The following is a 12,673-nucleotide window of genomic DNA, read 5'->3' on the forward strand; positions in this document are numbered from 1 at the left end:
CAGTCAGAGCACGCTCGAAACGTATTTTACTATTTATACACGGCTGTGGTGTCAGGTTCACTCAGCAAAGTCCCGCTGTGTTTTGTTTTTTATGTAGACCAGGGGTGGCAAACTCATTTTACAATATGGAGGACCACGAGTACCAAAATTAAGTAACTGTTAAGCATACCTCCCGTTTTCTGCCTGTGTAAATATGGTTAACTGCACTTTTAATCCCATTTAATATAAGAATAAGAAGTGCAGTTATAATGGTAAGTCTTAGCAGGATTGTACATGATAAAGGAATGCTGCTGTAGTCAATGAAAGAAATCATTACAGAAAACTACAAAACTGCAGGAAAAGGTTCTGATAGCTCACTGCTCAGACTGTCCTGCAATTGCAACTACAGGAGAGTATGTCATAACTAATAAATCATAATTAATTTTTTTATTTTTTATTTTTTTAGAAATGTCTGTATTTTTGTGTATCTATTACGTTAGTGTAGTATGAATGACAAAAGAAAAAAACCTCTGGGCATGTAATAGCCTTAGACATAACAACCCCCCAAAATAAATCCATAAACATACAACTGATCAGGGCTTTTGACAGGATTTTCAAAGTATTGTGAGTCAGACTTCTCTTTATTTCAGAGTCAGTTTTGGACTTCGCTTTTCACTGTATTTACAACATTTGGACACAATTATACAAACCTGTGAACCACACAGATGGCCTTCATAGAGCCGATTGTTTATAAACAACACTCCTTTTTCAGTTTGACTGAAAAAGATAGACTTTCTCAGTTTAAACATCTGACGACATGTTTTCCAGCATCCCAAATTTTTCAGAATTGCAGTTGTAAAATTTAAGCTTTGATCTCTCTCACTAAAAAGAAAAATTAAAAGTAAATCACAATATTTTTCCAGCACACATGCTCATAAAGTGAACTCTTTCCACACCCGTGTGCTTTGCCGCATCAAGAGAATATTAGTGTTGTTTTTTAAAAATAAGGTCAAAGTCACATTAGGTCACTTTCTGGTGACAACAACAGCATAAAGATACAAAATTACTATAAAAGTAGTCAACTCTTACAAACAGATGAAATAAATGAAGTGTTATTGAACCACGTAAATAAACTGGAATTCATATTTTAACTTTATTCGACTTCTTATTATTGTCATGTTATTTTCACATTTTACTAAAATACCCAGTGAAAACCTTTAAAACTTTACTTTGCGAGGCAGCAGGCACACTTAAGCCAAACCAGTGATTTATTGCATAAGCAGGATCTCATGGTGGTGTAATGTTTTTAAGTCCCACCCTTTTTATGTTTTACAATTCATCCTTAAATTTAGTGTTTGTTTTCAGAAAACTGCTGCCCCTTAAATTGCAAAACCCTGGCTTGTTTGTGCCAAAATGTGTCCCATTCCTTGCAGCTTATGTCAGGGTGAAAGCCTCAGGCTGTGTAGATCCACTCTCTGGTCATTCAAAAAACTCGCTAAATAACTACAGATGCGCTGCATGAGTCTTGAGCTCATGGACAGTCTGGGTACTTTTTGAAACTCTCCAGTAACTGCAGGACACCATCGTGTTCAAATGTAACTCAGGGATGGTTTCAGACCAGCAAGTTTAAGAAGCAGATTTGGTGTTTTAATTCGAGCGTTTTGCTGTAGCTGTTTTGGATGTTGTAAATGGCTCATAAATACCCAGAGCATCGCACCTCCTTCTCCCCCTGCCACTCAAATTAAAAAGTCTTCACTTCTAAAAACAAAAAAAACAAGCACAAATGAGCATAGAAAATGAAGCTCACAAAGAAATAAATACACTTCAAATCAGGAATACGATGCAGAGAATGGCGCTCTCTCCCTCCGGCAGGGAGCTTTTACTGTAACCCACACCTCACATGCATTTTACAATCTCCCATCCCATCCCCTTCCACTGAGGGAAAATCCAAGCTCCTGATTCTGCTGTTACCGGGCCAGTAAAAGTGATTCAGATTGCATGTAACAGTCTGCAGTGAACGACTCATTTTTTCCGACGGCTGCAGGCACTAGAGGAGCGCCGCTACGCACAAACAGAGACTGCTCTGTGCTCTCTCTGTAAGGTAAGACCGCTGAACAAAAGTCATCTTAGAATGAAAATTCGCACCACATCCGTAAAACAAAACAAAAAAAAACATCGCGGTGATCTGGAGTTCAGGATTTCCTTCAGTGATGCGTTTGCAGTTTTGATTTGTTGCCAACTATGAGGCTACCAAACTGAGGCAAATTTCCGGTTAAACTGCAGGAGAAAAAACACAAATGTATGTTCTCTGGTTTTGTACTGGATTTATTTTTTTGTGTAATTTATTAAGAAATTTATTTAAGCTTATTTGCTATTGAACTTAACATAATAAACTTCATGCTTTTATTTTGAATGTTATGTCATTGAATGCATACAATCAAGAGGTCTCAGTGTTATTTTTCATGTTTCTATTGATCAGTAGAAATTTCTTGCCCTTCACACAGTAGTTTTCTCTTGTACGGGAAGCTTAAGTATGAGAATACTTGATAATAATCATACTGAATGGATTTTCTTTGGTGATTCCTGCGTGTCTAAGTCTTTTTCTTGTTGCAGCCAGTTTGGAGATGCTCCAGGGGACAGTTAGCAGGGCTTGGCTCAGCCTGTCCTTCTGTCTCCTGTTGGGGATCTGTTCTCCAGCTGAGGATGGGGGACCAGCAAGTCCTCCTCCTAGTTTCCCCCCTGAGCAAGGGTCAGGGGAGTCGGATTTCGAGGACTGGGAGTGGGGCTCTGGATCGTCTCTTCTGCACCTGCTCCACAGCTTCCCTGCTGACAGCCCCTTCACAACAGAGTCCTCAGAAAAGCCAGTCAACTGCACGCAGCGCTTCTGGCTCCCTCCATCATCTCCAATCTGCTGGGAAAACATAGCAGGACCCAAAGAGTTTGCCAGGTCTCGTCTGCTTGTTTTGCAGAACAGGGCCGCCCTGCAGGCGGTGTCCACCTCCAGCGGAGTGGAGGAGGGAGGGCTGTCCTACGACCACCAAGCTAGAGAAGAGGTCCAGGGGATCCGATCAGACCACCAGAAAGTGACCGAAACTATACAAAGCGTGGAGACCGTGTTTGTCTCTCTGGCAGAGAAGAGGAAAGAGGGCAAGGAGCGGGGTGTCTTTACAAGGTAAGAAACAATAACAGTGGAGAATTCAGGAGGAATAACCCAAGATCAGCGGGTGGGTGGAGAGGTGAATACTATAAAATAGGCTATATATTATTATATGTTATTAACGTTTTAAATGAATAAAGAAAACTCTGTAGGTTTATAGTGGGGTCATGTCACACCCCATGAATTAAAATTTACATCTACTGAGGTCTTCAATGTCAATTTAATGATTTATTGGTCAAAAACTGACAAAAAGCCTTATAACTTAGAAGCTATGATTCTAAGTGGGCAGTGTGTTGTCAATATATAGAAAGTACTGTATAATGATTTAAAACATGTCATACTTGGCCTCCGACCTTTCCCTCAAGGTCTATGGATTGATCTGAAAGTCAAAGTGATATTAATGCTACATAGAGATAATATAAACAGTGGCAGTAAGAAACAGAGTTTTAACCCTTTCAGGCACGGTGGTCACTACACTGGACAGCTATTCAAAGGCTGTTTTCTTGTATTTGTGTCATTGTTGATGGTATACTTGCGCATAAACCACTACATTGGACACTGATGTGTCACTCCATTAATAATTATTAATTAATTATTGTTATTTAACCGTGTCATGCATGAATTATGACAACCTCAATCAGGGCTAAAGATGAATAAAAATACTTAAGAAAAAAATCCGCCGGAAAGAATCGTAGCTTCTGTGGGAGACTGTCCGGTCTGGTCCAAATATTGGTATCCATCTGTCTTTGTTATCAGCAGTTTTCTTTCTTTTTTTCCCCCTTTTTCTTGCTCTTGTGAAACCACGCCATGATGTCTTCCATTGCTCATTTTAAAATGCAGTGCAGTACTTTGTTTCATGCAGAGAAAATTAATGTTTATCCCCTGATTTCTTCTTTAATGATGCAAAATCTGGTGCTTTAATGAGGGTTTTGGCATATTTATAGACAGACTTCATCCACTGTACTTAGTACAGAGTAGATGCAACTTTGAGTCACATAGTAAAGAAGTAAAGCAGCTACATTTCCAGCTGGGCTTGGATCCAAAAAGTGATCCAAGGCCAGTTGTTGGGGGTTTGTCCTAAATTATTATTAGTGAGGTTGTGGGGAACCCTGGGCCAGTGTTTAACTGCTTAACATGCTGAGTGAAAACAGCTTCCAGCCAATCTGAGTCATTTCCAGTATTTCCCTGCACACATCTGTCTGGACATCTGGTTGAGACGAGGCTCTGGCACAAATATAAATTGAACGTTTGGACATTCGGCTCTATTAGATGTGAGCATTTGAGGGAATTGTTCAAATTTGACTTCTTGTCGTGTTTGCTTGTGATTTTTCATCCCATGCAGCATGAAGGAGCATCTCGCAAATACGAGGGATGCTCTCGAAGGCAGAGACCGCATGGCTGTTCACCTGGAGGAGAAGTTTTCCACTTTGGAGGCGACGCTTCTCAATGTACAGCTTCGACTTAGAAAACTCATCCATCACTGACGATGCAGGAAACCCCTTATTTGAACTGTATTTATATGATATGAATGTCTCATAACGATGTAGCCCATGCATGCATGCCCAGGATGGGTGTGGTTTGTAATGAGAACAAAACACACTTGATTTGCACCTTATTATGTCACCAGCCCGCCTGCCAAAATAAAACGTGTAACCAAGAATCAGCAGAAATGAATAAATGTCACATTTTCTTGGAGTTCTGATGAACACAGAGTTATAAAGTCTAGTTTTACAGTCAAAGTTTGACATAAAAGAACAAAATGAACATCGTAGCATTTCTTAAAATAAACACATTACACCACATTACTGTTTATTTAATAGAAATTAACCTATACTGCAAAAACATTGCATAAAAATAACTAAGCACACTCTTATTGCTTCTATAGGAATTAATAGGAATAGTAATAGCACGTGTGAGAACCTCTATAAAAGAAGACGTTTATGGTGGTCTGAAGTGTTCAAGTGCGTGTTTACACAATGCCACGGAGGTAATGCATCAGCAACAGAAGTGACTGCTGCTGCCAATTATTCTGGGAAGGGTTATAAGGTCATTTTCAAAAAATCTGAATACTATCACTCTTCAGTAAGAAAGATTATTCACAAATGGAAAACGTTCAAGACAGTTGCCAGTCGTTCCAGGCGTGGACGTCACAGTGAATTCACTCCAAAGTCAGTTCTCAGAGAAACTGCAAAAAAACCCAAGAGCTTCATCTCACACTCTACAGGCCTCAGTCAGCATGTTAAATGTTTAAGTTCACGACAGTACAATTAGACAAAGCCTGAACATGTGTGGTGTTTATTGGAAGGTTTGCCAGGAAAAAACCCTTTCTCTCTAAAAAGAAAATGGCAGCATGCCTTAGGTTTGCATAACGTCTGAAAGGATATCTTTGGACAGACGAGACCAAAGTGGAGCTATTTGGGAATTTGGACTCTGGAACACTTTGGGGGTTGAGCAGAATCAAGAATCAAGGTGCTGCAGAGGCACAAAGTTTAGACCTCAACATGAGTGAAATGCTGTGAGAGCTGTGCATAAATGAGTCTTTGCAAACTTCAATGAACCAAAGCAATGTTATAAAGAAGAGTGGGTCAAAATTCCTCCATACCGATATGAGAGATTGACAGTCATACAGAAAACGATTAGTTCCTGCTAAAGCTGCTAAATCATGGGGTGCACTTTAGTTTTATGGACTTCTTTTTCTTTAAAAACACGCTGCTTATGTATTCTGGTTTAGCTTTTGTTAAAGAAATGATGACACAGTACAATAGGTCAAATAAAAATCGTAAAAGAGAGCTTCTTACCATGGCTCTATATTACCTGTTTGCAAAGGTATGAAGATTTCATGGTCACATTAAACCTCTAAACTGCAGGAAACACGAGGAGCTCAGAGGAGAGTAAGCGAGTGGTTTAACACACCAAATTCATAAACTGTGGTATTTAAAAAAAAAAAACATAAAAACGTTCAGTGCAAAACGAGACAGCATGAATTTTTATTTTAATATCAAATCTAAACCACACATTTGTAAATACACAGAAGGCGATATGCCGTCTAAGCTGAAACACTTTAAATATTTACATCTGTTAGAGTCTGAGATTTTATTTTGAACTTCAGAGCATGTTCAGTTGTTTTGCAGTTTTTCAGTTCTAGTAAATTTCAAGTTCTTGACAGTCAAATCAAAACACGAAAATATGGTTAACAGTAGCAACAGCACATCTGAGTTTGAGATCAATGTTTCACAGCACCTTTAAAATAATGTTTTCACCCACTTATTTTTTTTTAAGCCAACAGTAACACAGGAGCTAAGACATCTGCGCTCCAGCTGCGTGGGCTGGATTCCCATGTCTCGGCTCACGTGGAACAAGTCCGTACTGGCCAGTTATGCAGAAACATTTCCGATAACGGTGCACGCAAATCAAGCAGCCCAATTAAGTCAGTGCTACCCGGGAACCTCCATAAACAGTCTAAGTACACAAGCTTATATGCAAACTTGTTCTGAACTCCTGTTTGCATCATATATTAGTAATGACAGTACTTTAGCTCACACAAAATATATCTGTCAGTTTGCAGAAAAGGGTCGCTGAACTTCATTTACTGTTGGGGGGGGGTTTGAAATTTGAGTCTTCACTTGATTTCACATTGATCCCGTGTGAGTTTGCGTTTAGTTCCACGTCCTCTAACTTTTTATAAAAGCCCTGAAGATGAACTCGAGAGTTCAAGTGTCTTTTACTGACGGTCACTTTGCTTTCGGCGACAGGCTGGAAGAGTAGATGCGATAACATCTGTCCAGATGGGAAATGTGGACCATCCTCCTGTTTCAGTAATCAGCTCCTTGTTCTTCTTGCATTTGCTCCAAAGAGTTGAGGTAATCTTGAGCCAAGATCTTCTTAGGCAGAATATCTGTCCAGGAAAACAAAGCAAAATTTTTTTTAAAAAATGCATAGTTGAAGGGAAAGATCTCATTTTTTGTTGCTGGTCAGTGAGTGATATTAACTCAAGAGTATTAGGAAGACTCAAATGGTTTTAAACTTGGCTGTCAAAAAGTTGACACACTGCACAGCTGCACTAAAATCTACTTTCACATTAACGTTTAAGCTTCTGTATATTTAAAATGCATCTGATATTTCACTTTTTATAGATTATAACAAACTGTTTACAAAATGTTTTTACAGAAAAGCCATTTTTAAAACCTTGACATAATCATATGTCCAGAAGACGCATGCTGAGCACAAGTGGCTCCACGATGTAGTGATAAACATGTTTGCCTTACAAAGCCTCGACAGAATGGGACACAATCCGGTGTACACCTAGTCTCTGCCCCCAGCCTGGATAAATGGCTAGAAGGAAACCATCAGGAAGGGCCGCCAGTGTAATTCTGTGCCAAACCAAACATGCACGCTCTGGTGACTTCTCCCAAAACAATCGAGCAGCCAGAAGAACCGCAGATATCAGAGGCAAAACGAGCAGCAACATGCCCGAGCTTTCCACCTTAAACCCCCTGAATCGCTGGATTCAGACAGCCCGACGTTCAAAAGTAACAAAGGAGTGAGTGTGAGCTGTGAGGAGATAAAAGGAAGTTATGAGAGAGATAAAAGTCTTATTAATGGTGTTTAAGGGTTAAAGCAGTGCCTGAGAGACTTAAAAACAGTGCTACTTCAAATAATCCTTAAAGTAAAGCTGGCTAAACTAACTCATCCTTTCATGAAGATTACAACTTTTGATTTTTGTTAAAACTGTTAAAATTAGTTTTTGTTTTATGGAGATTTTAGAGCCGTTTTGTTTGTACTACATTATACCAAGCAGTGTTTCTAATGCTTATTCTTTTCTTGATCAGTTAATTTAATTATTTTTTTAAATTCATCGATTAATCTGGTCTTCTTGTGTTCACCTGGTGGAGGTACTGTGAGCTGCTCCCTTATTTCCTAAGGGATAACCATAGTGGATTGATCTGCGTGTTTGATTTGGCACAAATGTTTTATCAGATGCCGTTCCTGATGTACTCCTCCTGCTTATGCTTAATTTATGGAATCGTGTCCATTTGTTGTGGTATTTGACCACAGAGAACCTACAGACAAGGGCTGTCAACCAATGCTCGCTTTGCAAGGGTCACATGCTAACAGGCCGGCCAGGAGCGGGAGAAGCATGAGGGGGGAAAAAACATCAGAAATACAGAATAAAAAAAGCACAGACAATGTCTGAAATTGACACTTTTGATTGCTTTTAACACCCAGTTTCTCTTTGGGTTTTTGTATGTTATAACTTCGCTCTTTTCCACAGCCAGGTGACGGACCATCAGCAGCACAAGAAAGACCCACAGAACAGTTACATGACATGTTTTTGATGCATCTGACAGCAGATGCTCTCTGCAGGTAGACAGGTAGTTTGAAGCTGCCAGTGGGCTGCAAATATACTACCTCAGCTCAACCACAGTTTGCCCTTTAGACTTCTGTGATGAATTTTTGTAGAGCCTACAGGGTAATGTACTTAAGTGGCTGACACTGTTACCAGTCTTGATGCTTTTGTGGTGTTTTATGTGTTTATTACTTGAGGGTAATGTCCCAGTGTTTTATATGCAGTACCATCTATGACAGAATTTTTTTTTTCCTTTTTGTTGCGGTCAGTTATTTTCTGTTTTTGTTCTTCTTTTTGGAGACATACATATTTGTCCCTTACAATGGCCCTGAGAGGTGCACAAAATAAGACAGAAGCCATTTAGGGGAGACAATAACGTGATGGAACAGCTGTTACATGTTCAGGGTGGCGTTTGGCGTGTAGATTTCAAACAGAAGCATAAATCAGGTGCAACTGCAAACACACAACCACAACGGAACCACAGTTTCCCATTTATCTACACTTGCTGATTCTGGGTTATGTAACTACCTTGAACACTTTAATAATCCAAAGTCTGGTCAGTTATCATTACAGTAGTTCTTAGACTGTGGGTGAGGCCACTGCAGGTAGGTTCAGACATCGTGTGAAACAGGAAATTAATCGATTCAGACATTGTGCTGACTTTTATTCGGACGTTGTGTGAGTCAGTGCGTAGAGCAACGGGAGAGGTATTAATTCACTGTTTCTAACAATCTGGACTCTGTGCAGTCTGAGGTATAATCTGTAACCAGCTGGTGCATCATAGGACCGCCGAGGTGCCTGCAGTGCTTCTCACCTGTGAGAAAGTGGAAAGTATCCGTTTCCTGAGCGGTGTTGGCCAGGTCGCTGTACGACAGGGTGTTTGTTTCCTTCCCTGAACCGTTGTTGAAGGAGGATAGAGCCAGGTGTTGTACAAACAGCTCCTAAAACAATAACAACAGGAGACACACACAAACGCCCTGCTTCAGATCACATGCTCTAGACAAGCTAACGGTGCTAAAAGTGTTAGCAAATGAATGAGCTGCGGATGATGTTTAGCTTACTGTAGCTTTGGTGGTGAGGAAAAGAGCGTCCTGGTTGATGCTGGAGACATCAGGGGAGCTCTTCATGATCAGCCTCACCCTGGATATCGGTAGAGAGATCGGCTTTTTGCTGCCCGACGCTTGGTCGTCTTTGCCTGAGCTGTTATGAGACATCTTCATAAGGACAGGGCGCGAGACAAGCGGAACTTCCAAGTATTGTTTTGAACTGTGACGCGGTTTGTTTCTTCTTCGTCTGACCAGATTAAAACCGTCTGGTGGACTCGACGCTGTAACATCGCCCCCTGCTGGAGAGGAGGCACTTTGGTTAAAATGGTTTAGCTGGTTTTAGATGATAGATAGATAGTACAACTTACAATAAATAAACAGCAGTGCCACAGGTGCATAGTGAGGGCATTATACATCAAAATTTACATATACAACAGTGATTTCAAAAAAGCGGAAAAAGTAAAAGTTAGTTAGTAAAAAGTGGAAAGGTAAGACTCATTTTGTGCAAGTGGGCAAATTAATAAATAATTTATACATTATACATCAAAGGAAAACAGCTAAACATATTACCTACTCATTGTGTTGTTTTAACCAATCGTAATTTATCACTACCACAACACGATTGGTTAAAATTAATCAACATCTTCACACTCTCACAAGCTCGCCTGCGTCTATTAGCGTTGTGTCCTCCAGTCCAGTGGCGTCGCATAATTTAGTCATGTACCTAAATCTAAACCAAAGAAGAAGAACTGGTGGCAGGCGCCAGCGCAGAAGAAGAATGGTGCCGCTAGTAGTGGCTATAAATGGGCTACAGATATAAACAATCCAGGTTTCTGATCAATTTTGCTGTTCTCGTAAGTAACTCAGAGCCATACCTGTTTGTTTAAAGTCGAACTGCCCCAGAAGGAAGATTTCAGCCTCTCTACCGGAGTCACAGCCACACAAACGGAGCATCTTCATCCTATCACTGAGTTCTGTGTTGTTTCTTCGCCCGCCGGTGTCGTTTTAAGAAGCGGCCACGATGCCGCTGGGTTTGAAACCATGTTGCGCCGTTTGCAAGACTAATTCTTCTTCGATGTGGAAGAAAGGAAACCAGGGAGAGATCCTGTGTAACAGCTGCACGGGAAAGAGCGCCAGCGGCGGGGCGTCAGGACCCTCCCTGTCCTCCATCACTCAGCCCAGCAATGGCGGAGGGAAACAGGTCAGTGAAACGCAGTGTTTCTAGATTAGAGCCAGGCCTGTTTGTGATGGTGTAAAGCCTCACGAGTTTGTCTTCAGGCTCTTTTTTAGACTGCTGGAGCTGTGTGCAGACATTGCAGCTGCATCATTCACAGATAATCCTACAGGGAAAATATAATAGCGCTCCCGGAGATCATAAAGTCTGTTATCAAGTGAGATCAAACTAGAAGGGTAAAACTATATGCCTTAAACATTACATAGCTTCACATTTTACTGAAATATTTTTCACATTAAGTGATTAATCAGTTAACAAACAAACAAACTGATAGTTGTTAGTACTGGTCTTAGTATTGTCTCATTGTTTATTTTTCATCATCTTCTTCAACTGACAAGCTGCAGTCAATTGTCTGATCCCTTCTTGTGTTTGTCTATAGTCCAAGCAGGAGATCCACAGGAGGTCTGCACGTCTGAGAAGCACCAAGTACAAAGCTCCTGCATCAGAGAAAAAAGTCTCAACCAAAGGAAAAGGAAGACGACACATATTTAAACTCAAAAATGTAAGTTTGAGAATGTAAATTAGATTTTTCTTCTTTCTTGTTGAGTTCATGCATTTGACCCTTGTGTGTGCCAACCTTTTAGCCAATCAAAGCACCAGAATCTGTAGCGACTATCATCACGTCAGAATCCATATTTTATAAGGTACGGTGTTTATTGTTGCACAGCATGAGAAACAATACTTTCACTTGAAACTGGTCTGATCTTTTTAAAACATTAATTATATCACTGCTTTAATTAACCTTAATCCTTTATCACTGTCAATATAATCACAGGGTGTATACTACCAGATAGGAGACGTGATTAAGGTAACAGATGAAGAAGATGGGAAGCCTTACTATGCTCAGATTCGAGGCTTTGTGCAGGATCAGTACTGTGAAAAAAGTGCAGCACTGACGTGGCTCATCCCCACTCAAGCCAGCCCAAAGGACCAGTTCGATCCTGGCACCTATATTGTTGGTGAGCAGTTATTCTGGATCATGCAGTGCTCTAGTGGAATTTGTTCATTTAAGCTTTAAAAACCAAACAAAAATGTTTTGCAATAGGTCCAGAGGAGGATCTGCCCAGAAAGATGGAGTATTTGGAGTTTGTGTGCCACGCCCCCTCTGAGTACTTCAAGTCTCGGAGCACCCCGTTCCCTACTATCCCAATACTACCAGAAAAAGGCTATATTTGGACCCACATAGGATCCACACCGGCCCACACTGTCAAAGAGTCTGTCAGTGCCAGCAGTTAGTGGGACTGTGATTAGAGACATGGACTCTGTTCTTAAAGAAATAAATGTACATTCACATGATGCTAGTGCAGGGTCAGCAGTCGCCAGCACATCAGCAGAGCATCTGCAGTGGTAGATGTTGCAGTCAGTGGAGGTTTAAATGTAAATAAGGTTTAAATGTAATAAACACTGATATCTGGGAGGATTGTGTCATCTGTGAGGACACAGGACGGTCTGAAATGTGACATTTGCTTTTAAGGACGCCTAGCAACAGGAGCGACGGGGTCTTTCAATGACTAGTAACAGGAAGAAGCGTCACAACTGAGACACCCCCCGAATTACTTCAAACTTGGCACTGCCTCCAGTCCATACACCCGCCAAGTTTGAAGGAGAACAGACGACAAATGCATACAGAGAGTCATTCATTTATTAAGGAGATAATGATTTTGGGGTTTTCTGATCATTACTTCACATTTGAAGGCGAGTTGTAAGTTGATGGTAAGGATGTGTCTTATTGCTTTGTGTTATTCACAAGCTGTGATGCTGAAATGTATGGAAGCTTGTTTACACCACTTTTTTTTTTTCAGTGGTAGAAACAAGTTTCTATAAAAATGTTACTTTTGTATTTGATAATAAACAAAAAGCTCTTTTTCATCACTACTGTTGCCTGTGATTTTTCTTTTGTTCCTTTTAAA

The 12,673-nt window shown here is 40.5% G+C and overlaps 3 protein-coding genes across 3 annotated transcripts; 2 read left to right on the forward strand and 1 right to left on the reverse strand.

The window, feature by feature from the left end:
* Positions 1-1,985: 1,985 nt before the first annotated feature.
* Positions 1,986-4,796, forward strand: si:ch211-57n23.1 (uncharacterized). Its single transcript, XM_006787841.3, has 3 exons — positions 1,986-2,080; positions 2,593-3,151; positions 4,479-4,796. The coding sequence occupies exons 2-3, from the start codon at positions 2,604-2,606 to the stop codon at positions 4,618-4,620; spliced, it is 690 nt and encodes a 229-aa protein (XP_006787904.2). The 5' UTR covers positions 1,986-2,080; positions 2,593-2,603; the 3' UTR covers positions 4,621-4,796.
* Positions 4,797-6,111: 1,315 nt separating this feature from the next.
* On the reverse strand, positions 6,112-10,501 carry chrac1 (chromatin accessibility complex subunit 1). Its single transcript, XM_035906421.2, has 4 exons — positions 10,405-10,501; positions 9,545-9,828; positions 9,298-9,424; positions 6,112-7,031 (listed from the first exon to the last, which is right to left on the reverse strand). The coding sequence occupies exons 1-4, from the start codon at positions 10,487-10,489 to the stop codon at positions 6,949-6,951; spliced, it is 579 nt and encodes a 192-aa protein (XP_035762314.2). The 5' UTR covers positions 10,490-10,501; the 3' UTR covers positions 6,112-6,948.
* On the forward strand, positions 10,043-12,619 carry gatad1 (GATA zinc finger domain containing 1). Its single transcript, XM_006787839.3, has 5 exons — positions 10,043-10,730; positions 11,143-11,265; positions 11,348-11,407; positions 11,539-11,722; positions 11,809-12,619. The coding sequence occupies exons 1-5, from the start codon at positions 10,551-10,553 to the stop codon at positions 11,997-11,999; spliced, it is 738 nt and encodes a 245-aa protein (XP_006787902.1). The 5' UTR covers positions 10,043-10,550; the 3' UTR covers positions 12,000-12,619.
* The last annotated feature ends 54 nt before the right edge of the window (positions 12,620-12,673 follow it).

Source organism: Neolamprologus brichardi, chromosome 22, assembly GCF_056152115.1.
Source record: "Neolamprologus brichardi isolate AB-2024 chromosome 22, ASM5615211v1, whole genome shotgun sequence".
NCBI classification, from domain to species: domain Eukaryota; kingdom Metazoa; phylum Chordata; class Actinopteri; order Cichliformes; family Cichlidae; genus Neolamprologus; species Neolamprologus brichardi.

What these genes read in the sequence shown, in the direction of transcription:
- si:ch211-57n23.1 (XM_006787841.3), top strand. Translation starts at nt 2,604, where the DNA reads ATGCTCCAGGGGACAGTTAGCAGGGCTTGGCTCAGCCTGTCCTTCTGT. An exon ending in GAGCGGGGTGTCTTTACAAG is followed by an intron (nt 3,152 to 4,478) that starts GTAAGAAACAAT and finishes CATCCCATGCAG; the next exon opens with CATGAAGGAGCATCTCGCAA.
- chrac1 (XM_035906421.2), bottom strand. Translation starts at nt 10,489, where the DNA reads ATGAAGATGCTCCGTTTGTGTGGCTGTGACTCCGGTAGAGAGGCTGAA. An exon ending in TCCTCACCACCAAAGCTACA is followed by an intron (nt 9,425 to 9,544) that starts GTAAGCTAAACA and finishes TTATTGTTTTAG; the next exon opens with GAGCTGTTTGTACAACACCT. An exon ending in TACTTTCCACTTTCTCACAG is followed by an intron (nt 7,032 to 9,297) that starts GTGAGAAGCACT and finishes TTTCCTGGACAG; the next exon opens with ATATTCTGCCTAAGAAGATC.
- gatad1 (XM_006787839.3), top strand. Translation starts at nt 10,551, where the DNA reads ATGCCGCTGGGTTTGAAACCATGTTGCGCCGTTTGCAAGACTAATTCT. An exon ending in GCAATGGCGGAGGGAAACAG is followed by an intron (nt 10,731 to 11,142) that starts GTCAGTGAAACG and finishes GTTTGTCTATAG; the next exon opens with TCCAAGCAGGAGATCCACAG. An exon ending in ACATATTTAAACTCAAAAAT is followed by an intron (nt 11,266 to 11,347) that starts GTAAGTTTGAGA and finishes CCAACCTTTTAG; the next exon opens with CCAATCAAAGCACCAGAATC.